This window comes from Vulpes lagopus, chromosome 13, assembly GCF_018345385.1.
Source record: "Vulpes lagopus strain Blue_001 chromosome 13, ASM1834538v1, whole genome shotgun sequence".
In the NCBI taxonomy this organism is placed as follows: Eukaryota; Metazoa; Chordata; class Mammalia; order Carnivora; family Canidae; genus Vulpes; species Vulpes lagopus.
In genome coordinates, this window is record NC_054836.1 from 7,165,912 (window position 1) to 7,191,578 (window position 25,667).

Consider the following 25,667-nt stretch of genomic DNA (forward strand, 5'->3'; position numbering starts at 1 on the left):
TTTCTGTTCAGTTGCCTTTTTCTTACTGATTTATAGTTCTTTATATAGTCTGGATATGAGCTCTTTGTTGGCTTATGCTTCATAAGTCTCTTGTCTCTTAAGGCCTGACTTTTCACTCTCTTCATCGTGTCGATGAACAGAAATTCTTAATTCCAATTTATCAAACTTTTCCCTTATGGTGTGTGGTGGTTTTTTGTTTTTGTTTTGTTTTCTTTTGTTTTTGTATCTTAAGAAATTTTTTCTTATGCTGAGGTCACGAAGCTATTCTTCTATATTGTATTCTAGAAGTGTTCATGTTCTGCCTATTCATTTAAATGACACTCCAATCAAAACTGACATGAGTATGGAGCAAAGTAGGGTCCAGTCTCCCTTTTGTTCCGTGTGGGTATTAAATTGACCCAGCACTATATATTTTTTTATTGAGATACAATTGACATATGACATTATAATAGCTTCAAGTATATCACATAATGATTCAACATTTGTATATAATGTGAAAAGATCACAATTAAATCTGATATCCACCACCACATATACACATTTTTTTTCTCATGATAAGAACTTTTAAGGTCTACTCTCAGTAACTCTCAAATATATAACACAGTATTATTAACTACAGCCACCAAACTGTACATTACCTTCCCATGATTTTAGAGTGGGAAGTTTGTACCTTGACCACCTTTACCCATTTTGCCCATCCCTCCCCACTCACCTCTTGCAACCACCAATCTGTTTTCTGTTTCCATGAGCTTGGCTTTTTTATGATTACACATATAAGAGAGATGATAGTTATTCCTCTTTCTCTGATTAGCATAATGCCCTCAAGAGCCATCCATATTATCGCAAATGACAGGATTTCCTTCTTTTTTATGGTTGAGGAATATTCCACTGTGTGTATATACATATATCTTTTCTTCATCCATTCATCTGTTGATGGACAGAGTTTGCTTCCTCATCCTGGCTATGACGGTAAAAAACTGCAGTAAATAATGCTGCAATGAGCATGGGTGTATATATCTTTTTGAGTTAGTGTTTTCATGTTCTTCAGTTAATACCACTAGTAGAATTTCTGATCATATGGCAGTTCTGTTTTTAAGTTTTTTGAGGACCTCCATACTATCTTCAGTAATGGCCGCACCAACTGATGTCCCCACCAACAGTGCACAGGGACTCCCTTTTCCCCACATCCTCACCAACGCTTGTTTTTTGATAACAACCATTCTAACATTTGAGAGGTGACATACGTTTTTAAGGACCAATCTTTCCCGTCCGGCCTGCAGTATCACCTCGGTTATATAGTGACCATTCACTTGCTGCTCCTTTCTGTTTGGGGATGCCCTATGCTGCTCCACTAATCTATCCAAGGTCACACTCTCTTCATTAATGTAACTTGATAATGACTCTAGTAGAGCAAGTCCTCCCATCTAGTTCTCCAAGAGGTTCTTAGCTATTCCTTTTTCATTTTTTAAAGTAAATTCTCTTTACTCTTGGCTAATTTATCATTCCTCTTGATTTCAAAATAATTTCAAACTTATAGAAAAGTTTGGAGAAGAGTAAAAATTCAATCTTTTATTCTGAACCTTTTGAGAGGGAGTTGCTGACTTGTGCCCCATCAACCCAATACCCGAAACGAGAACAGTCTCCTATATAACCACCATGCGATCGTCCAAAACATCAAAAAGTCACTATACTACTGTCATCTAATCCATAGTTCAGTCCCTGGTCAAGTTCTGCCAAGTATCCCAACAGTATCTTTTACAGCAAAAAGATTCAGTCAAAGATCACGTACTGGCATTGGTTACTGTTGTCTGTTTTGTGTCCTTCAATTTGGGAACACTTCTTCAGTTATTTTCTTAGCTTTCAGAATTTTGACACTTTGGAAGGTTACAAGCTTTTTGTGTATGGTCCCTCACTTTGGGCTTGTCTGACATTTCCTCATGACTAGATCAGGCTATACATTTTTGGTGGGAATATCACAGAGGTGAAGCCCTGTGTGTTCTCCTTGCAACCCCATCAGATCTTGATCTGACCCATTACTGGTATCAGAATGTTAGTCACTTGATTAAGGTTTCGGTCAGGTTCCTATAGTACAAGGTTACTCTTTTTCCTTTTGTAATTCAAAAATTGGCCATCAATTTGAGATTGCAGTTCTTAAAAAAAACTTCAGCCCTTCATGTTAATGTCCATTGATGTTTCTTGTGTGAATTATTACTGTAATAGTTATCTAGTGATGATTTTATAATTTTGTTATTCCTTTTCCATTTATTAGTTTACATACTATCCTAAGGAAGAAGTACTCCCTTTTCCCTATCTATTCATCCATTTATTTACATTATCAGTCTGAATCCTACATATCCATGTTACTCCATGGATTACTATCAGTATTTATTTTGATGCATAAACTGCCCCAGATATGAACGATATCCCCTTCAAGTTGGCTCTGCCCTTTGGATACGTTCTCATCCTGTATTTTCCCTGTCCCAGCCCTGGAGTTAGTTGTTTCTTCAACAAGTTATGGTACCTTTTAGCCCACTAACTGGTATTTAGAAACCAAGATCTGGGCACCAGGACTGCTCAGTGCCATTAGGATGCTGTTGCTTCTCAATTCTCTCAGTGACAGAGCTAAGGAGTATATGTATGAATATTCATACAGATATATGCACATATATATGTACTTTATACAATGGTATGAATACAAACATATAAATACGCACATACACTTACATCTGTACTTACTTCTGTACCTATATTTATACTTAAGACCACAATCACATCAGTATTTCCAATTCCAAACCAACACTACAGAGTTCATCTTAGTTTTCTCCTTTTCCATATCTGTAATTCCCTCATCTGACAGTAAGAAGCTGGCTCCTGTCACCTTCAATATATTTATTTACTAGGTCAGTGTCTTCTATACGTAACCACTTTCCCACTGCCACCATTCTTCTCCTACCAATACAGGCACCCTCCTCCGATCACTCAGGCTCTGACACCACACTGTAAAGTTCCTCTACCAGGAATGGACATCCTTCCTCACCCCAATCTGGGCCACCTCACCTTGACCTCCAGCATGGAGGCCAACCTTGTGAGATCCCCCCTATTGGCTTTTGGACTGAATTATTCAGGAAGGAAGAAAAGGCAGAGAGAAAGGATGGTGCTCAGCTCCTTTAATTATTACTAGTGAACATTAACTTGGGATACTTCTTGTGGCTTATCAGAAAATAGAAGCCATAGGAGAGAATGACCTAATCCTCTCATGACTAAATCCATAGCCTGCCTGCATCTATATTCATGAACATGACCTTCCCTATCACAATGGACAAACTGTGCTAAGTAAGACTGGATCCCCACTTCTTGGCCTGGTTCCTCTGAAACTTTTCACTGAATTTCTCTTTTCCTGGTTATTTCCATTGGCATCCCCAACGGGCTAAAATATCCCCAGTCTTAAAAAGAAACCTCTGTAGAACCTCACAGCTCTTCCACCTACTTCTATGCCTTTTAGTAAAGCTTCTCAGAGGTGCTGCCTCTCCTGTCTCTACTTCCCAAACCCATCTTTCCTCAACCCCACTGTGAGCAGGCTTTCATTATCACAGTCACCAAAACTGCTTGTCAAGTAGCCTTCAGGTCATTGAATCCATTGGCTAATTCTCTCTTCTCGTTTGATCCATCAGCAGCATTTAGACAGCTGGGCATTCCCTTCTTCTTCAAACACTTTCTTCCCTTGGCCTCCAAGTCAGCCTTGGTTTGTCTCCCAATGGCCACTGTCGCATTCCTCTCTGCTGACTTCTCTCCTGAGGGCCACAGGAGTGAAAGTTTTTCTTCTGTTCTCTCCTTGGGTGAGCACAATCCGTGTCAAGGCTCTGCATCACGGCCACACTGATGCCTCAATCTTCTATCTAGCCTCAGTGTTTAACCTAAGAGCCTACTTAGCATTTCTACTAGGAGTTGTAATTTACATATTAAATGTAACATGATAAAAACTGAACCTTTGACTCCTGTCCTGCCCCACCACATTCTTGCCAGTGTTGTGTCTCCACCCCACTATCAGTACAACTATTCAGTTAGTTGCTCAGGGGAATCTTGGGCTTCTTATGCCTTCCCTCTTTCCCTCCCCCATCCAATAGTCAGTCTTAGTGGGTCTGCTTTTATCTATAAATGTCCTAAATCTGGTGACTTCTCACTTTCTCCACTGCTACCAGCCTAGTCCAAGTCGGCACCTCTTGCTTACACTGTTAATGTAATAGCCTCCTGCTGTTCTCTCTTCCACTTTACCCAACTTCAGATAATTCTTCACACAGCAGTCAGGGTGATCTTTTAGAAATGTAAGTTAGATAAACCGATGGCCCAGCATCAAGCCTTCCAATGGTTTTTAATCACAATCAGAATAAAATTTAATTCTTAACATGGAGAATAAGGTCCCTGCTGTTTGGACCCTGCCTACCTCTCTAACTCATCTCCCAGTACCATCTGCCGTTTTCACTCCATTCAGGCCATAAGGACCTCTTTGCTGTTCCTTGACACACCAACCTTATTCTCACCTCAGGACTTAGGTGCTTTCCATATTCTCCCCAGCCTGGAATGCACTCCTCACTACATTCAAGAAATCTGCTCACCTGTCACCTTATAGCTGTCTTCACCACTCAATCTTACTTAGCACCCTCTTCCCCCCCCCCGCCCGCAAGCCCTATTACTCCTCCCTGAACTCTCTAGTCCTCGCCCTGCTTTAGATTTGCTTAGCCATTTGCTCCCCCCACCCCATGAGGTATAAACTCCGAGAAGCCAGAACCTATCACGTCGATCACAGTATCCCTGACTCCTGGGACAGTGCTTGAGGCACAAAGGTAGGCATCCACATCAATGTGTGGATGATTCAGGCAATGCCAGTGTGGCATGATACTGTGGCTGAAAACCACCTCTCCAGGGTCCAAGAGAGGGCAGGAGTGGTGAGCGGAGAGGTATGGGTAGATCCATAAGGTGATGAATCAGCCCCTCTTATACTGAGGAGGAAGTTGTAGCCGGTTATACAAACCCGGACAGTAACTTCTGATGTTCCTGAAAGAGCATCACCTCAGTGAGGATCCGTGACTCATCTGCTTCTGTACAATAACGTCTTTCTAACTTCACAGATAAATTCATTCCCAGCGGAAGAAAATCACCTTCTGCCTTTGTTTCTGAGATTTCCAAGTTCTGCATCAAGCACCTGAGTGAGGAGTGTGGGCTCCTTTATTTTGGATTCACATTTATTATGTGGCTGCTGTAAAGGCATTTTAAGAGCACGGAGGTTAACTCAAAATAAACTCCCGCCAGCAGGTGAGCCGACATCTAATTCACCCTCAGGTAAAGCAAAGTTGCTGGTGCTTTGCTCTGCAGCCTGTCCTCTAAGCTTGAAATAAAAAGACGTTGCCACACTTCAGCTCTGTGTTGAATAATATTTTCAATGACTTTGTGGACAAGTTTCTGAGACTAGGGTGCACATTACCTCAGGGAGATTCGAAGCAAAGCTAAAAAATTTGCAGGCTGGACCTGTTTCTAGTTTGAGGCTGATGGAGCAGAGCAGCCTGTGACTACGAGATGGAAGAAAATGTCTTTACCTGGCCTCTAGGACTGCACAGGCACATAAGCAGGTGGTCCCGGGCGTTTGGCCTCAACTTTTTTATATATTTGCAGGAATGGGGAGACAGAGTGAGTGCAGGCTTTCAACCTGTGCTGAGGCCATGAGGAGAACCTGGCAGCAGCCTGGCCAGGGGGCACACCTGACAGGGAAGGGCACTGCAGGAGGCTCCCAAGCCTGGGCAGGCTGTTAGCTGTGCCAGGGCGAAGATTAGGAAGGAGAAGTATGGCCGGAGGACAGTGGTACCCTGCAACTTGGCCAGGGACCTCTGGCTTCCACATTTGCATTTAGGAGCCATTAGGGAAAAACTCTCTCCGCAAAGTGGTAGTGACCACAGCCCACTAAGGATCCTCCCAGGAGAAGAGGGGAGACTATGTAGGGAACAAACAGGAGAGGGAACTCAAACTTTCCTGCGCAGAAAACGAAAGTGTATGGAAGCCTCACCTTGTCACGCTCACCTCAAGAGGTTTGAAGCATTTCACTAAATTGAGGTATAGCTATTTCCCATTTAGGGTTGACTTGGTTTGAGTTTCGGGGATTGAACTTTAAGAGTTTCAGTTTTCAGTTTCCAACTTCCTAAGCTGAAAAGCCATAAATACGGTGACCGTATGTTTTCAATTGAAACGGACTTTAATACTGGACTGTCCCCTAAATACAGGCCATATCATCATGGCTGTGGGTCTGGGGCGTCCGGCTGGCTCAGTCGCTAGAGCATGCAGCTCCTGATCTTCAGGGTCATGAGTTGGAGTACCACATTGGGTGATGAGCTTACTTCAAAATAATAAGGCTGTGGGTCTATTTGGAAGGTTCAAGACAACTGATAGGAAAGTGGAGGATTCTTTGATTCGGATGATGACTTTACTAAAGCAATTCTGCTTGGGGGTGGTGGGGGTTGGTGGTGTGGCCCTGCCAGGAATACTGATGTTGAAAAACCTGGAGCAAGCGAGTATATCACATGAAATATAGAACATATACATACAAAAGAGAAGATACGGTGAGAAACCTGAGATGTGACTTGCCCCAATACCGCAAGAGCAGCAGAACCAGATTAAGAGTCCAAGACTCTGGTATCCAAGATAATGCCCTCGGCACCCCTGTAATAGTACCTCCCAGGAGGTGGCCCTGGAAGGCCAAGTAGCACAAGAGAACTTTAAACGGACATAAGCAGCTAGAAGAGGAGAAACAGATGGGAAAGACAGAGAGGGAGAAGCAAAGACATGGATGAAGACCCGGGGAAGCAGGGGAGCAGAGCAGTGACAGAAAACAAATGAATTATTAATTAATTCATTCAAATAATTCATTCATATTACCTGTTCAAGAATATTAAAACTCAAAACAGACTCCTAGCTTTCAGTTCACATGGTCTGAATCACAATAAGTTACTGCTACCCTTTCAATTTTCTTCATCTGCTCTAATTCTTAAATCTTGAAAGGGTCAAATCCTACAGCTCACCAAAATGAGGGAAAGAGAATGATCCTGTGGGTTTCTGGCAAAAGCAATTATACATGTGGGCTGAAAGATATCAAGCTAGAACCACAGGTTTCCAGCTCCTAAGCCAGAGAAGCTAAGGCCATCTGGCTGCTTGTTCAGTTCTAAGCAAAATACAACTCAAGAGCTGCTACGGTGTCTCATTGGTTGACTAGCAGGCCACAAGCATCTGGCTTTTAGGAGTCTATATTTGCTATTAATAATGATTAGCCAATAATTTTTTAAACCATCACATGTTAGCAAGTTTTCTGGAATAAATGACTTACTTTTCAAAGAGAAGACTTTGTACTGGTCTGACCCAGCTGTCTTCTAGAAGTTCACCAGACATTTGCTTAGTGTGACCTGCTTTCAGGATGCTTTATTCTTCTTGGTTTCGAGAGCTAATCTCTTGTGGTTCAAGGTCTGTTCTACTTCATGGAGAAGCTGATTGGATCACTCCCAGGAGACTCATAAATCACAACATTTTTCCCAGGAAGTTGTCCTAAAGTCCACAGTGTCCTGAACAGAGCTATGATGTAGTTGAAAGAGAGGTCTCCAAAGGTGCAGAAAAAGCATCATCCCACCCTTTTATTTCCCCCAAAGTGCTGTCTTTCCCCCCTATACCCATCACGTTTATCAGAATGATAAATTAAATATCTGACAAATCACCCTTCCATTCTCATGTATCTAACCAGCTTGAAATGCCTGATTCTTCTGTGCTGTATTTCTCTGCCAGCGACAAGACTGGCAGCCTGGGATGTGCCAAGTGCTTGGCTCTCAACTGCAAAACAAAACAGTATAGGAGGGAATTTGTGAGTTAGCTGATTTGCAAACACTACAGCAAGTCACCGTGTAAACACTTGTTTTTGTGTACCTATTATTTCTCCCAGGCAGTTACCTGGATGCCATCCTGACAGTGGCCAAATGTGCTGCTCAAGTTACCTTGCTTCCTTCATTCACTTAGGTGAGCTCAGTTTATTTTGCACTATTAAAAACAAAAGCCCTTCATTAAACAGTAATCACAGAGCCTCTTGGGAATTACGGTAGGAGAGTCACCAACGTCACTCAGACTCAACATCAGGTCTACAGTTGTGTCCATTAGGGTACAAGAAGATGCCATTCAAATGGAGCCAACTTGGGAATCAGGAGGAATTAAGAAGCCACACTTACATTTACCGGGGTTGGTTGAAATTTCCAAGCACAAGTTCATCCTGATTTCCTCTAAGTAAAAGGTAATCCGGGCATGTGGATATTTTTTCCATGTCCCCAACTCCACAAATACCAGTTAACTGATAGTCACACAAACCAACAACATATACTGAGCCCAACTGAATGTATGTGGTGGCCTACATGGCAGGTTTTTCAAGTTTCCATCTATTTACAGTAGAAGAATCAGAGGGTCAGTGTAGTTAGGTGACTACTTCATCCCAAATTGGCAAGAAGCAGAGACGGAACCTGAATACAGAAACTCCTTATTCCGGAGCCCGTATTCTTAATTATTTTGCTAAATTCTCTCTCTCTGCATTAAAAAAAAAAAAAAAAAAAGAATAAAACTTCCATATGACAAAAGATATTTAGGTGACATCAGAGCTCACTGGCATCTTCTTCTCATGAATATCCAAGAAAGACTTTTCCATTCAGCTGCAGTGTGAATATTAACTTCCAACTTACGAAAATCCAGGGTTGAAGCACCAATCCTTTGGTAGAAAAATAAATGATAATGAAGAAATTTCAATGAAATTGCAAAGAGCAAAAGCTGCAAGGTTTTTTGTTTTGTTTTGCTTGGGTTTTTTTTTAACATTTAACATAATATTGCAGGGTCAGATGTTCCCAACCAAGCTTATCTAATCTAGTTTCTGCCCCAGGCAGGGTGACTAAGTCATCCCAAAGACAGGAAGGTTCATGCAATTTGTAAAGATCTTACTGAATCCTATCAGGCTGAGAGGCGAGTTGCCTGTCTGAGGCTCTGCAAAGTGCTTTGGAGCTTTTTAGAGGAAAGGTACAGCACAGATGCAAATTAATAGCAATACAAATCAACTCAATTCCCATATGCATAACCATCTAGCCCAACGAAAGGAATACACGGAGCCCCGGGCTGCAATGCCAGTCTTCTTTGGAAAATATATTTATTATTGATAGTGAGTGCAGTAAAGATGTCAGTATTCATGATCGAGAAGAGGTTGTATAAGCCAAGGTTGCCTTTATGTTGATAAAAAATGCCTTATTTCACTTGTAATCATAAACATTATTCCAGTAAAAGAGGTACATTTTTCTCTCCTTTTTGTCTTACGTACATGATCACCATAATAAGTTAAAATGAAGTAGCTCTTCTATAGTCAAGGGAGAAAAGAAAAAGAAAAAACCAACACGCCAGAGCCGAGATGACTGCACCCAGCATTTCTGGGCTGAGATGGAGGTCTAGTGCCCTCCCCTCCCCACTCCAAGGACCCTAGCCCCCATCCCAAGCCCCAAACCCAGCTTTGCTGGAGTGAGGGTTTACCCAACCGTGGAGCCTGGTAAGAAGAGCAAGCTGAACTAGAAAGTTAAAAAGGTGGAGAGGGCTGCCTTTCTCTTTTAATTGTCACGAACAGGGCTGACTAACACTGCAGTGTGTCCTTGTTTGTTGATCCCTGATCTAGGCCTCAGCTTTTCAAACTGCAGTTGATCAAACTGGGATATGCTTCGGCTGAATCTGCTCTCTGGTGCTTCTCTTTAATCGTTTTCTCCTTAAATGGGTTACTTTCTTACTAGGAAAAAAAAATGTTCCACCTCTGGAATTAACGTTGAGTTTTGCTTGTTCTAAAAGTTGACTTTATCCTCCCTTCTCAAGCATGCTCTGCAAGAGAAATAGAAAACATGAGTTTTACCAGCAGAAGGGAATCCCAAAAAATGACAATAACTGTTTAGTACTATTTGTATTACTTTTCAAGATCTATTCAAAACCACATAAAACAAGGCGTATGCTTCTTGGTCTCAAAATACTATTACCTTTAATGAATACCACCGTTTAATGATGTATAATTTCCAAATGACTCCACCCCCCACCATACTAAGCTGACTCAAGAGTGAAGATGGCATGGATTGTAGGGGGGTGTGGACATGTGTGTTGTCTCACTACCAGGGGCATTTGGAAACACGTGGGAGTATTTCTGGTGGCCACAGGGACTGGGGTGAAGCTACTGTCAAGGCAAAAGGGGTGGGGGGAGGCGTGAAGTAGTGATTAAACGTGAAAGGCTCCAAGAGGGCAGAATCGAAACCTCTGCCCATTCTAGGCCAGAAGGCAGATGTTCATGAGCTTGGTGGGCTGGACAGAGCTACAAAGGTGAGTATCTATTTTCAAATTGCCAAAATGGCCCCTAGATCCTATTTAGTTTTTTATTTTTGTGAATGGGGTAGGGGGTGGTACACAGAAAGAATTCAACTATCAGATTAAAACTATATTTAGCTAGGGCAGGGGATATACTGCCTCAATTCTTAGGAATCTTTAAAAGACAAAAGTGATACTTTCCCCTTTAGTTTTAAAATAATGCAGAAGAGGAAGGAGGCTGTGTCAGGCCCAAGGCTGTCTGTGATTCATCTGTTCACATCTTCTTCCCTACAGCCCTCATCGCTCTAGCCATTTATTCACTCAGCTCTTAACTGAGCTCCTACTAGATCATCACTGCACTGAGTGAGGTGCTGTGGGGAAACCAATACACACGCCCATCGCAAGTTAAGATATAATATACTGTAATAATTAGCTATTTAAAAATATATACTGGCTAAATATATGCTAAAAATTGATTTTACTGAATAAGTAATACATACACACAGGATAAAATTTAAGATAAACCAGAGAATACAGAGGAAAAAGTAATTTTTTTCTCTCTTTCCTATTTCTTAGTTTCTTGGTTATCTTTCCAGGAAAGTAGTAATTCAAAAGAGGAGTGGTTCTAACTTGTTCAGGGGAAGAGAACGCTCTAGAACTGGAGTGCTCAGAGGAGGCTTCTAATAGGATCCTTCAGAGCATCTCTCTGAGTCTTGCAGAATCTAGGAAGAAGGACCAGGAGTAGGTTGGGGGAGGGGGGTGAGGAAAGGAAGCAGCGGCAAGGATTTGGAGGGAGGAGCATGCCCAGTATGTATGGAGAGTGGAGGAAAAGACTAGCCTAGCGAGACAAAAGGGTATACACTAGGAATGTACCAAAGAAAAGAGTGCCAAAAGAGTCACCAGAGTGAGAGCTTGGCCGAGCTACTTTCTGTTGGCTTCTGGAAAAAAACCTGGGAATCCACCACATGTCCTTAAATAGGAAAATGTCATTTAGAGGGCTATCCTGACATCCTTGGCATAATGGATCCAAGAGATGAGAATCTGGAGGTAAGAAGACCAGGGCAGGGGCAGAGTAGGAATCAGGGTGGAAATGAGAAATAGAGCCATAAAAGACATGGATAGAAAAACAAGTGGTGAGACCTAAGTTATGGTGATCCTTGTGACTGGGAAGCGAGGATGATGGCATCACCAAGAGAAATGGAAAAGTCAGTGGGAGGAGCCAGCCTGGAAATGAGAAAAAAGACTTAAATTTGGAGTTTGTAAGAAATTCCAGATGGAAATGTCTAGAGGAAAGTTGCTTGAGAAGAGATGTTAACAGTCTTTAGAGATAAAACTGAAGATGAAGAGAAATGATTGAAATAACAGGGCAGAACAGAAAGAGTGTAAGGACAAATAGAGAGTGTGCTAGTCACAAAAGTACAGGATGGGTAGATTATCCTGACTTAGCCATGATTATAAGTTGCTAAGAAGTCTATAGGGCACAAAAGACCAGATCCAAAAGCAGGCAAACTAGTTTAGAGAGAACACATATAGAAATGGTCACAAAATACATTCAAGGAGGAAGTCAATTAGAAAAGCCAGATGCATCCAAAGAAAACAGGAAAGACAAAACAGATAAAGCAGAACACTTTGCTCAGCAGAGTTGTCTTATAATGGACCACTACTCAGCCACCAAAAAACAAAAAACAAAAAAAAACAAAAAAAAATCTTTCCGCTTGCAATGATGTGGATGGAACTAGAGGGCATTATGCTCAGTGAAATAAATCAATCAGAGAAAGACAATTATCGTATGATCTCATTCATATGTAGAATTTAATAAGCAAAACAAAGGAGCATAGGGGAAGGAGGAAAAAATAAAAGATGAACTCAGAAAGTGAGGCAAATCATAAGACTCTTACTCATAGGAAACAAACTGAGGGCTGCTGGAGGGCAGGGAGGTGGGGGAATGTGGTAACTAGGTGATGGGTATTAAGGAGGGCACGTGATGTGATAAGCACTGGGTGGTATATAAGACTGATGAATACTGACCTCTACCTCTGAAACTAATAATACACTGTATGTTAATTAATTGAATTTAAATTTAAGAAAAAAACACCACCACAATGTGCGATTTCTCTCAAACCCATCATTCACATAAACTCTGTATTTGCTGGAAAAATTAAAAATTGAGCACCTATGATTTAAGAGTCAGACCAAACAATGTCCCAGTATCACAGCATCTCATTTATCCTCTTGTGGCTTGATCTGTGTGAGATGACAACTGTGTGTCCAGTTATTTGGACAGGAAACTATGAATTCCAGATATATAGACAACCTCACCACAACAGTCTAGGTTAATACAAAATAGAAGTCAGTATAGAGTAGATTTATACTGAGTGCATCTAAAGGCATTTAGTTAGTTACTGAAGAAAATTATCAGCTTAAGAGTGATGTCATTTAGCATTTTGGGAGTTACACACTCACTATACTTTCTTCAACAAACCAATGGGAACTTGAATCTATTATGTGCCTGGCCCTGGCTGGTTTGAAGATCAGCGGGCCAGTCTAACAAAAAGATTAATGGAACGCTTTTGAGCAAATCTAAAACACAGAGAAATCACTACATTCACAGAATAGCCTGCTACATGTATTAAAATTCTAAATTTCAAAGACAGCACAACAGTTCCACTAATTCACAGGCGGCTCCTTGAAGATACAAGGAACGAGGGAAGGCTCCGGGGCCAGGCTATACACATGCTGTAAACTGCACCTAGCTGCCACCAAAGGGTGGCAGAGGTGATACAAAACCTCCTCATTTCGGTCAAAGATGTTAATAAATAAAACGTCAAGTTGAATTTTTTTAAAAAAATAGACTGGCAAATACTCTATTATCACCATATCGTAACTATGCAATAAAACCTGCTCAAAACCCAGGTCTTAGGAACTCTGGCTGGAGGGATTCTGGGGCCTGAAAAGGTCTGTGTCACTTAGTGTCACCTTACAGGTTCTCCCACAATCTCTGTATGGGCTCTGTAAGTCCCTGCTGTTGGGCTGAATTTCAACACTGCATAAATTTAACACTGCATAAATTAACATAGGAAATTCCCCGAAGAATCGGGGAGAAGATTTGCAAGTTATAAAAAATTGCTTCCTTCATTTAAGGAACTGCTAACACTTAATCTTAATGTGGAGAAAGAAATTCCTTGCATTTGCTCATCATTTCACGTACACGGGCCTGCAGAAACCCCTTCTATAAACAGCAGGGTAAATTACGGAGAGGAGAGAATGGCTCAGGCACCAATACTGCTCTGCCCCCAAGTCTCTTCCTGATTCCAGCCACCAAGGAGGGAACAACTGGCGGCTCACACTCGTCACACAAGAGCAGTGCCTCTGGAGACCAGAGATTGCCTGTCGTTTCCACTTATTAAAATGATCTTAACTGTTTTCCTCAAATATTTTTGCTACACAGTAATCTCATCAACTGATTTTCGAATTATAGCTTTCTTGAAGGCGTTGACTATCATAGCAAAGTGTCAGCTACTGGATGTCTCAATATATTTAAGAAGAATTATGGCAACCCTGGATTGCTAAACAATCAGCATGAAGAGCATAAAAATATACTTTTTTTTTTTTTTTTTAAGATACTATTCAGAGTGCTTGTCTCTGAGCTCCCCTGGCATCTCACCAAGATTTGAAAGCCCTAATGAAGCAGGGTATGGAAGCAGGAGGGTTTATGAGGAAGCACTAAAATGAGAACTTGTCTGGGTACACCTGAGGTTTTCCCAAGGCGGGACATGAAAAGTGGGGAGTAAAAGATGAAGGAGTTGGTGAAGACACCATGAGGAAACAGTGAGATAGAAGCCAAAGTCATCAATAAATTCAATTTGTGAGGAGCAGAGACGGGCTTTGCCTGCACACCAATCACACTACTCCTGACCACCCCAAAATCTCATTAGCTAACTTCCTGTGTCCTCACTCTCTGCTCTCCCCTCAACAGCCAGTGACATTCTTTATTCTTCCTGCTTAATGCCTGGATCTGGTTTCATACCTTCTCTGACAAATGCTCTGTGTAATATTCAAATTAAGTTACGAGTAATTAACTGTTTACACAACCTGCCGCAATAACAGACAAAACACAAACATATTGCAGTTCTAACTCTTGAAGGATAAGCACTAGAAAAGAAACGCCTATTAAGAAAAAGGAGTCTATTATCATGATATTTCTTCTATTAAACCCAAATTAAAAAAAAAAAAAAAAGGAAAGAAAATGCCGTAGGACGACTATTACTCTCAGACTATTACTTTGAGAAGCGTTCCTATGATAGAAGAGACTGGGGATAACACATGTAAAGTTTGGGATTCTGTTTGCTATGTTGTGACTCCAACTCCAAAGGGCCACCCCACTGCAGGATGAGAACACCTATTGTGGAACACCCATGTGTCAGCTGGAGTGTGAGCAGCCCAGCTGGGCGATGAATAAATGTCATTAGGTGATGATGATAAAGAGGCCTTCGAACACGATAAAAACATGCTCCCATGGGTCTTCCCAGAAAACTAACCTTGATTTATCTTTGTGTTCCCTGAGAGTAGGCATCTGTGGACATAAGAAGTAAGCACATAAAGAGAGGGGCCCCTGTGGTGGGTCAGGAGAGGGGAGCAGGGTTACTGGAGCCAGGGGACCATGTGACATTGGTTCAGAGCCTCTTTCCTTCCCTCCTGCCCATGCAAACCAGGTGCATCTCTGCACCCAGGGGTACCTACAGTTTCAAAGGAGGCAACGGGAGGGGAGACTGACTTCTTTCTAAGGGGCTCCTGCGCTCTAAGACCTCTTCCAATTTGTTCTTGAGGCTGAACTAGGAACAAGTTTCCAGGGTCGGTCTGCTCACATATCTACCACATGGCTCAGACCGGACAAGCAGTGACAGGGAGTGGCCAATCCTCAACTCCCAAAAGAGAGAAAACAGAGACTTAGCAGGGCCTCTGAAAGATCGTAGACCTCTAATTCAGTTTAGGTCAATGGGCTCTAGAGCTATGCTTGTCCAACTCGTGTACAGTTACTTGTTGAGAGTTCGGATGTCTGGGTCATCAGGAGTGGGCTATTCTGGTCTGGAATCTGCCCTGTATATAGGTCAGTGACACTCTGTGAGTGCAATTTTTTTCCAGGTGAAAAGACAGGATTAGGTCACATGATCTCTAAAATCTGTCTTGCTCTAAAAGCCTATGACTCTACTAAATCATTTGGATGCACTCTATAATTCATCTGAAAACAATGATAAAATACACCTTGCTCTGGCACTGGGTTTTTCTTTCATGAACCCTTATTTCTAGAGTGACAGCGATTACTTTGTTTTTAGGCCTTCTTCACACTGAGGGAAGTATCTGAGCCCTGGTCCAACACAAACCCAAGTCACGGGGGAGATAAAATACAATGTCCTTAAGAAGGCTGACACCTCCTGCCATGGTACATCCCTCCATATGCCCCGATCTTAAGGTTTTCTATTTTGGAGGCTACCCATAGATTGGAGGTGTCATTTACATTTTGGAAATAGAGAACAGAGTACCCTAACACATTGGGCTGAAGGAACTTCATATTAAGATGTAGCCTCATTCACTACTACCACCAGGTGACTTTCTGACCTCCCCAATGATGCCAGGAGGGAACATAGGACCAAGGTAAGCACTGCCTTGCTTATAAGATGCCCTCATTTTGATCCTTCCTTCAACTGAGCTGCTTACTTGGCTAATGACCCACTGCCCACTTGTTGATTTAAACTTCTGTGGCAGTTTATCTTCTCCTCAGTGGCCTTCCTTTATCTGACTCCAGGTTCACACCGACCTCTGTCCTTTGGAATCTCCTGGGTCTGGCCGATGTTTTAAGTCCTGGGCTTTCTTTAGTTCTTCTGATCTGGCGTCCTGCTCTGTCTCCACACTCCCTTGCCACCCATGATCCACAATGGATAGGTGAAAGCCACTGCAGAACAGGGCAGCCCAGGGCAGACGAGAGGCAGACAGCCTACATTTTCTAATGGACTTTATTAGCAGGCAGGCTACTTTCTGCCAAACAGGGCTGTTTCTCAGTACATTGCCTTTGGAGAAACTATTCTTACCCTCTCCTAGTTTATTCTGCCACTTTGGCTTCCCTGAGGCTGTCAGAAGCATCAGCTTCAAGGAAAGGGCATACAGCCGTAGGAGGCTGGGCAACATGCAGAAAACCAGAAGTGCAAAGTTGAACGTTGAGAGAACAACCTAAAAGGCAGAGGTACCAGTGCTGAAGGTCCTCAAAGCTGGGGTGCTGCCTATACCAAACAGACATGTCATGGCCTGAAATGTGCAAAATAAACGTGTGCTCCTGTGCACACAAACTTGCTCTCCTGGGATACCTGGGTGGCTCAGCGTTTGAGCATCTGCCTTTGGCTCAGGGTGTGATCCTGGGATCGAGTCCTGCATGGGGAGCCTGTTTCTCCCTCTGCCTGTATTGGAAGGAAGGAAGGAAGGAAGGAAGGAAAGGAAAGGAAGGAAAGGAAGGAAGGAAACTCTTGCTCTCCTGAATGGAAGTAGAATGAGTCCCACAGCATCACGGCTGGAAGGACCTCATGGATCACCTAGTTCAAACCCATAATTTGGCAAAGAAAAAACCGAAGCCCAGGTCACCATGGCTAGATTAGAATGTCAGCTACAGCATTTCCCATGAACTCTACCTTCCAGGGAACATGTAACGTTTGCTCAGAGTCCGGCCAACTTCTGTACCATTCTGTCAGCAGCAGGGCCGGGACAAGAGTTGGAATGCTTCGAAATGCCCCCTAAGAAGGCTACCCCCCAAGCAGCCAGATGTTGCCAGAAAATATCAGGGCAGTGGGGTGTCCAGGGAACAGAGCAATGTAGATCTGAGAGAGGTCCCTCCCATCTTTTGATAAAAAGAACTTGGGTACATTTTGGTCCACTGGCGGCAAATACCACCAGCTTCCCATTTCTCTCCCACCTTCTGTAGTCTCCTGTAAGGTAGGTGAATCAAGATTGAACAGAAATCAGGTTATAGTGGCAAGAACAGGTAATTTAATCTGTTTATAGAGAGCTATGAAGCTAGGCAGATATGAGAAATAACAGTCTATCAATTGATGTCTTCCTACATTTTTAAAAGCTGTACCTCATACAGCTAGCCAGTAGCTTTTACGTCTTAGAAATAATAATTACAGCAATTTATTATCTCTTTATCCTTATGAAGAACACATAACTTAATATACTGGAAGTAACAGTCTCAATGTCTCAACCCATGAAGAATTGTTTAAGAATAGCTGAAGAAAGATTGATGTGAGTAAATGGATGAAGACAGGAATATCCGGAAATTTTCCAATCAGTAAAATCTATTAGTCTACAGTACAGTGTCTCAAGGGAACCAGTGAAAGCCCAATCTTATGAGTCATTTAAAAGTGGAGTGGATTTGGTTCTTGGAGTTCTTCCAAGGGGAAAACTCTTGCAGTATACCGGAAATGACAGTACACCTAATGGGTTGCTGTCATGTTGACCATTTTCCACATCAGCATGTCTAGGTGGTTCTTTGGGTTTAACAAGGGAACACAAGAAAGGGGAACTGACTGGTCAGGATCCACTACAACTGATGCTCAGGACTACTATACTGCTGAGGCTCCTTCTAATAACAATGGGCAGAGTTGGGGGTCACAAGGTTAGGTTAACTTGAGAAAACTGGAAACGGGCATTAGAAGAAAAGTTGGGGACCTCCAGCAGAAATGCTGCTCTCAACCCCCTGTGGGCATCTTGGTGTGGTCTTAAAATAGGGTACCTTTCTGCGTGGCCTTAGTAATCCCACCTCCCTATTTGTGACCTTCAGTCTCTATTATGACTTAATTTGATATTCATGTATTTTCATGTTTTTCTCTACACTTCATGATCATCGTTGACATTTTCTCTCATCGCCTTATTTCTGTATTATGTATATATTCTATATTCTGTATCATGGACATCCCGTCTCATATCCAAAACAAAAACCAAACACCATTTAAACATTTTTTTTGTTTTGTTTTTATGGTAGGGTATATCTTGGTCTCGTTGTTACATTTACTGTCACGAATGCCCTGGGTTTCAATTCTCTCAACTGGAAAACAGCGAAAATAAAACCATCTCTATTTACATCTCAGGTTGTCATAAAAACAGGCAAGAGAATGGATGTGAAATCACCTGGAAATCTAAAGTACTATAGAAATACAAGGTATTATTGCTTCTTGTTTTCTTGCCCATTACAATGTTGCCCATCTTACGATAAAAATATTTTGTGGACAGCTATCTTTGTATTATTACCTGGTGTTATAACTCCCTGGTATTTGAATAGAAGGGTCGTGGAAAACAGGTACCTCAAAACACACTTGCTGGAAAGGACATTAAATTATGTTGCAGATGGGGGGGAGGGGGCCTATTTTGGAATCACCAGTAATAATCTGGTGCTCCAGGATGATCTGTTTAGTGGTTTCAACATGAAATAACACAACTGAGGAAAAGAAGGAAAAATTAAGATGTACCAAATACTTTATATAAATGTAATCCCCACGACACTGGGGATAACATCACCCCAATTCACAGACAAGAAAAATCAATGCCCGAGGTCACAGAGTTAGTAAAAGACAAAACTTCAGTACATACCCAGATCTGCCCAATTTGAACTCCCCACTGCACTGTGTGGCATATTTGATGTTGTCACAGAGTAACTGTGTTTTATTGTATAAATATATCCCATTGATCGCATGGCATTAGATGCAGACAATTCAACACAACCCAGATAGACAGGGTGGAGTCAAAACTCCATGCACCCTTGCAGTTGCCACTTCAGTAATGTTACATATCACACTGTGCAAATAGGCATGTTAGTTAGATGCCAGCATAGAAACATACACTTTGTCACAGCCATTCTTTGCACTGACTACTACCCCCACCCCAATATGGCACTAATATTAAGTTAGAAAAATCCATGAATCAGCTGGCAGGTCCCAGGGGCTTCAGTTAGTACAAAAGATTGGGGCTTGTTAAAAACATATCAGAGGTTGTCTTTGACAAATAAAATGTACTAACTTAACATTAGCAACATTACTTCTACCAAAGACCTTTAAAGAAAAGAATCACTGGCATGCTAGTAGGAGTTACACAGTTGGAACTACAAGCAAGAAACAGAAGAAAGCCTCAAGCCAGTAGGCTTTTAAAGAAAATACAGGCTTTTTTTTTTTTTTTAATAAATCTTGGTTATATATTTTTTTCTACTAGTGATGATGTTACTTTCCAGCTACCCAGACAATACCAACCCTCCCACAAATATCAGAAATTTATAGTGTTAGAAATTTACACTAAGTGGTTTTATTAAAACTACAGCAAATTAGACTACAGAAAGCCATGCTGTGTTACTCAAACACTACATTTAGTTGGGTCAGAAGGCCAACTCTGGGGAGTTTGTCAGCAGAAGGAATCAAGGTTTCCGACAATTTCTGTCAGAACAACCTATATGCAACTGCTAAATCAGTTAAATGATGGGCAATTAGGTGACCTGCCAGAATTGAAAATTTGCGTCAGGGTTTATCATTAGCTTTCTAAAGCACATGAATTAGAGAAAACTCATGTCCTGTGAACATCGAATTATTCTGAAATGGGGGTCAAGAGAAGAGTGTGGCTGCAGTACATAAAAGTGATGGAAAGTGTTGCCTAAATCCCATCTCTGGACTCGCTTTCCCTGCCCAATCTGGTGAGCTCTAGCAACTGGTAGAAGATTGAACAGTGCTCAAAAGGTGGCTTTTTGTTTTAGTTTTTGGTTTGTCTTTTGTGTTTCTAAGCCAGATTCTCTGTATGGCTACTTGCTGCTTATAGACCCAAAACTCCTGGCGCCTTAACTTGTATCCTTCCTCTTTGTTGGCTCTTAGTGTTGGCCCAGAAATATGAGGCATGACCTTGAGACACAATTATCATAAAAGACAAAAGTTCAAAACAACTGGGAAAAGTATTGTTTTAGTAAGAATCTTTTTCTTTCCTGCAAGTAAATGAAATGAGTTAAACACAAGGAGAATGTAGACTCTTCTCCCAACCACCTGGATGGAAGTCGATTACTAACGAATCTTGTTAGTTAGTTGTTATGGCAATTCTTGATGGTGATGACTAGTTTGGTTTACAAAGCTCTTGCATACACATTAGCCTATTCAGTCCTTATCAGTGCCCATGATGCTAGGCTTGCTTCCTTCTGGTGCCCCAATGAACTTGGCTCACACCCACCTGTTTGGCCTGATTGACACAGTGCATGTACTGGTTGGCCAGAGCAGAGCAGCTAAGGGTCTGCTGGGTGTTCTGGCGGTAACACTGGAGAATTTTGGCCTGCAGATCAGCACAGACAGGATGAAACTCATACCGCCTGAAACAAAAACAGGTGAGTGAGACAAACGGTCTTCAATCAGAATGAAGATCAAGGCTAAAGAGTATATAAAACATTAAATATGATATAAATGTTTCAAGCATAGAAAAAACGTTTCTAAAAATGATTTCTATGAAATTAGTTCCAATAGTTGATACCACCACGAGCCTATCCGGACACTGTAACACTCCCAACCAAACCTATACCTAAACCAGGTGAATGGTGCCAATAATCTTTAGCCCAGTCTACCAAATCAGAAACCCAAGAGCCTCAATTTCTCTCACCCCATGCCCACTCCAGTCAGTCATTGAGCTCGAGATAATGTGTGGTCTGGTCCTCTTTCACCATATTCGCTGTCATTACATTAATTCATAATCACTTTTATCCTGGAATCAGGCAATGACCTCTAAATTAATGTCTTGGCTTTTGCCCTCTACTCTTACCTTCCAAAACATTCTTTCTAATACGTAATTCTAAGACCAAATCTCTCCCTACTGCTTTCTACATAAAATGCAAGGTCAAAAGGCAGTCCTTCTGGATCAGGTAGGTTTCCACCTACTCTTAGGCTTCATTCCCCACATTGCTGCAGCTTGACCAAACAGCTTTCAGGGTTTGATCCATACACATCCCTTCTTCACGTCTTTGCTCATGCTGCTCTTGATCTTGGACATGCTCTGCACCCACACTCGCACTCATTCCTATATATCCAGAAAATAACTACTTGTCTTTCAATACTTGAGCTAAGTATTGAAGTGTCACCTTCTTTAGACAGCTTCACTAGCTCTCCATTCAGTGTAGAGTCCACTACTACCTTTTTAGTGACTCCACTGAGCCACTTTCTTTCACCTTTCACTTAACAATGACTACACCATAGCCTGGTGTAATTGATTAGCCTATATCTACTAGAAGGCAAATCCCAAGAAGTAAGGACTGTCTTATTTTCTTTGTGATCTCAGTTATTGATACGGATACCTCTTATGGAAGTCATGCAATAAACTGCTAAGAATACAAATGGGTGGAGAAAAAACATTTTTAAGTTTTCTGGGCTAAAATTTTACTAATTATACTTACAAATCTCAGATTTTAGTTAGATTTGCTTTCAGTGAATATATAGTACCAAACACAATGCCTCCAAAAATCTTAAAATATACACTTGAAAAATGATAACAAAATCAACCAAATGAATTATGCCAATGAAAAGGAAATATTCTTGTTAAGATGGTAGAGGAACTTGAATTATAAGGACTAAACATACCCAGAAAAAATACATAATATTATCACTTTTAATCCAGGAATTTATATTTTTTCCAAATTAGTTTTTAGTATAAAAGCCTTCCAATCTTTCATATCAGTTCTTTTTTTTGCAATTTAAATTTTTTATTTCTATAGTAATCTTGAAATAGCATTATTTTATATTAAATGGGTTCTAAAAAAAAAAACCCTAGAGAATACAGGGGGAATATTTCTCATCAATAAGGAATCCCCTGGGTGACGATTTGTCTCCTTACTTTTATTCAATACACTAAGCTAACAGATTTTGCTAGTACAGAAAACTGAAATGCAAACCATGTTACTGGTCCCTGAGGGAATTTACCTCTTACTACCTTCTAAAGAAGGTAGACATACAGGGAAAAAATAATCCCACAAATTTTTTGTAACATTGATTTTACTTCTTTTACTTTTTCATTCATTACCTTACTGCTCTGCCAAATACCCAGGAACAGGATTTAAATCCAATCCCCGGAGTTTCCATTCTAAGATTTCGAAGTTTATACATCTATGAATTTTTTTGGACATGGATTTCCCTAATCCCCTACCATGAACATCAGCATCTAAAGGGAGTCAGCTGTTCTTTGAAGAGCAGATACACAGTCATCACAAACTGACTGATGATAGCAAGGCACATACCTGGATAAATATTAAATAAAATATAATTAAGCATTAGGGCAGCTGAACCTAGCAAATACATGACTAATGTCTAGAACAGTTCATGGGAAAACAGGGTTACATTCTCTCCTAGTGCTGAGGACCACGATTCTTCTACTATATCTTAGATTTTAAAAGGAGAGGAAGGGGATGCCTGGGTGGCTTGGCGGTTTGGCGCCTGCCTTCAGCCCAAGGCGTGATCCTGGAGAGCCAGGATCAAGTCCCGCCACATTGGGCTCCCTGCGAGGAGCCTGTTTCTCTCTCTGCCTAGGTCTCTGCCTCTCTCTTTCCGTGTCTCTCATGAATAAATAAATAAAATATTTAAAATATGTATATATAAAAGGAGAGGAAGGAGGATGGGGAAAGAAGACTAGAACAATCCCAACCATCTCTTCAGCTCTTCTCCATTAATATACAGGAAAAGATGATAAAGAATGAGCTTCAGGATGCCTGGATGGCTCAGTGGTTTAGCGCCTGCCTTCAGCCCAGGGCGTGATCCTGGAGTCCCAGGATCGAGTCCCACATCGGGCTCCCTGCATGGAGCCTGCTTCTCTCTCTGCCTGTGTCTCTGTCTCTCTGTGTGTGTGTGTCTCTCATGAATAAATAAAGTCTTTAAAAAAAAAAATGAGCTTCCACATACTGCACAATATAAAGAAGTTGGTGGGTTTTTTTTCTTTTAAAAAACTATTCACGATGGAACAATTCATCCAATACTATGAACTGTGTAAAAAGGGGTAATTTAAGTTATATAATAAACATTTACCGAGCTGAGCTATCAGTCATGTAAGTTGATGTCCATAAGTTATTTATGATTTGAAATGTGTCAAAATATACTTTTATCACCACAAATCAATACTGCTTGCTTCCAGGGTCCTGATTTCCTGTCTGGTAGTCTGTTCTATGCATGTATGTCACACATACACTCAGACATCTTCTGAAATCCTTTTTGTATATATTTCAATAGTATTGACGATTAGATAGTAGAGAGGGGGAAGGACGGGTAGAAATCAACATAATTGTGTCCCAGTTCCTGGAGTAGACTCTGGTACATTTTCCTTGGATTAATCTGAAAGGGCAAACCTCTGCCTCTGTATTGATCCGCAATGCTTGTTATGCTGCTCTAATGCACTGTTTTCACTTTGGGAAAATGCTAAATGAGATTACCGTCTACCATTAGAAGGCCATAAAACACAAGCCATGGCACCTTCCATTCAGGAAAAGGTTTAAAGGCATTTCCAATATGCATTATGGTAAGCCCTCCATATAGCCACCGAGTCAGCAATTGATTTGTATTGACTGCTTTCCTTCCTGCTGGTGGAAAAAGCCACAACAAGGCAGAATTTCAAGATACCTAAGAAGGAAAATTAAATCTCGGCAGCAAGAGACATTTAAATAATTTAATTTCTTTGCATGAAAAGGATATTTTAAAAAGCAAATGGTGAATGAGAAATGTTAAGACAAAGATGAAAAACAAATCTAGAGAACTCGAAACAGTAATTGAGAAAGAGCTAGAACGGTAATCCCCAAACCTATTGGGCAAAAAAGAATTGGTGGAATGAAGTCGATACTTGAAAATATATACTGATCAAAAATAAGAAAAAAAACCAATTTCGTGGTCACTTGAAATGATTGGGGATTTTGAGGGGTCCCACCATGTATCCCTATGCTCCTCCTCTTCATTTTACTTTGCCCTTCTGGACTCTACACTCTGTTCCCTTCCTCCTCCCTCCCTCTCACAAGCATCTACCTTCGCCCTTCCTACCTTACCCCACAGTGGCCCTAAGGACCAAGGGGGTTGATAACCATATCCAGTGACAGAATCAGAAAGCCTAAGACATGAACAGAAAATAAAATCACTCCTGGTGGGCATTCTGTATCAGCAGAGCCACTTTTGCCAATGCTTAATGTTAAATATTCACTTAAAAGGCAGCTAAGAAAATAGACCCCAGTGTTTTGCTCATTACACTGACAGGGCCACTGTAGAAACTTTGGGTGGGTGGGTGGGGGATACAGAAAAGAATACAGAAATACATTTAGGCTGTTTTTAATTTTTCAGTGCTTAAAGTAACATGGTGATGGATATAAATTATTACTGTCATCTCTTATTATTTCCTGGGGATAATTTCCTATAAGTTGAATTAAGGGTCAAAGACAAATAAAAACATTTTGGAAAAAAATGAAGCTGAGATAAACAGTGTTCAGCTCTCCTCTTGAGACTTGGTGACACACTGACACTCGGCCATCTGTTTTAGAGCTATCTGCAGGTTTCACTGCTGCTGCTTCCACTTTCATGTCTGAGAAACTTCTTTGATGTGGGTCTGAGCTTTATATTTCGAGGAAACTACTTACTCATCTTTTTAGTTCTGCTAATATAAGTGGCAAGGATAATAAGGTAACTTCAGAGAAGGAAAAAAATATGGAGATAGCTCTTCACATACCAGTCTCCACCAGAAGGCTAAAGAAGTCATGTAATGACAATCAGCAGCCTCAAATTCCTAAAGCTCTCAGGAACACAGAAATCATTCATTCTGAGTACAGGTACACACACAAAAAGATCCTTTCCCTCTATCTGGACCAGTAGGTACAGATTTGCAGGATGGGGTGGGAGGGGTGAGGGAGGGAGGGAGAGATGGAGGGGAAGAGGAGGAGAGAGGGAGGGAAGGAATGGATGGGTAGATGGACAGACACAAAGAATGGCTGGTGCTAAAAGAATTCTGATTCTTTTAACAAGTTGCGACAATGCATCCTTCATGGGATCTGGTGATCTCATAAGGTGGTATTAACCACATTAAAAGCAGGCATACAACACCAACCATGGAGTCAAATCTTTAGGTCTAATTGCTATGGCACAAAGTAATTCGCAATTTGCTAATGCAAAAACTCTGATTTTATTCTGTATTAAACATTTCATTAGCTGTTAAGCCCAGGAATCAGGATTTCTGCCTTTATAACAGAAAACTAAAGCTATCAAAAGCCCATT

General features: G+C 41.3%; 1 protein-coding gene across 1 annotated transcript in view; it reads right to left on the minus strand.

Annotated features, from left to right (window-relative positions):
• Positions 1 to 9,175: 9,175 nt before the first annotated feature.
• CHCHD3 (coiled-coil-helix-coiled-coil-helix domain containing 3) overlaps positions 9,176 to 25,667 on the minus strand; it is a 273,592-nt gene continuing 257,100 nt past the window's right edge. Inside the window, exons 7-8 of the mRNA XM_041727307.1 lie at positions 20,626 to 20,761; positions 9,176 to 9,915 (exon numbers count right to left, since the gene is read on the minus strand). Coding sequence (XP_041583241.1) covers positions 9,892 to 9,915; positions 20,626 to 20,761 — 160 coding nt within the window. The 3' untranslated portion in view covers positions 9,176 to 9,891. The remainder of the gene's footprint in view (positions 9,916 to 20,625; positions 20,762 to 25,667) is intronic.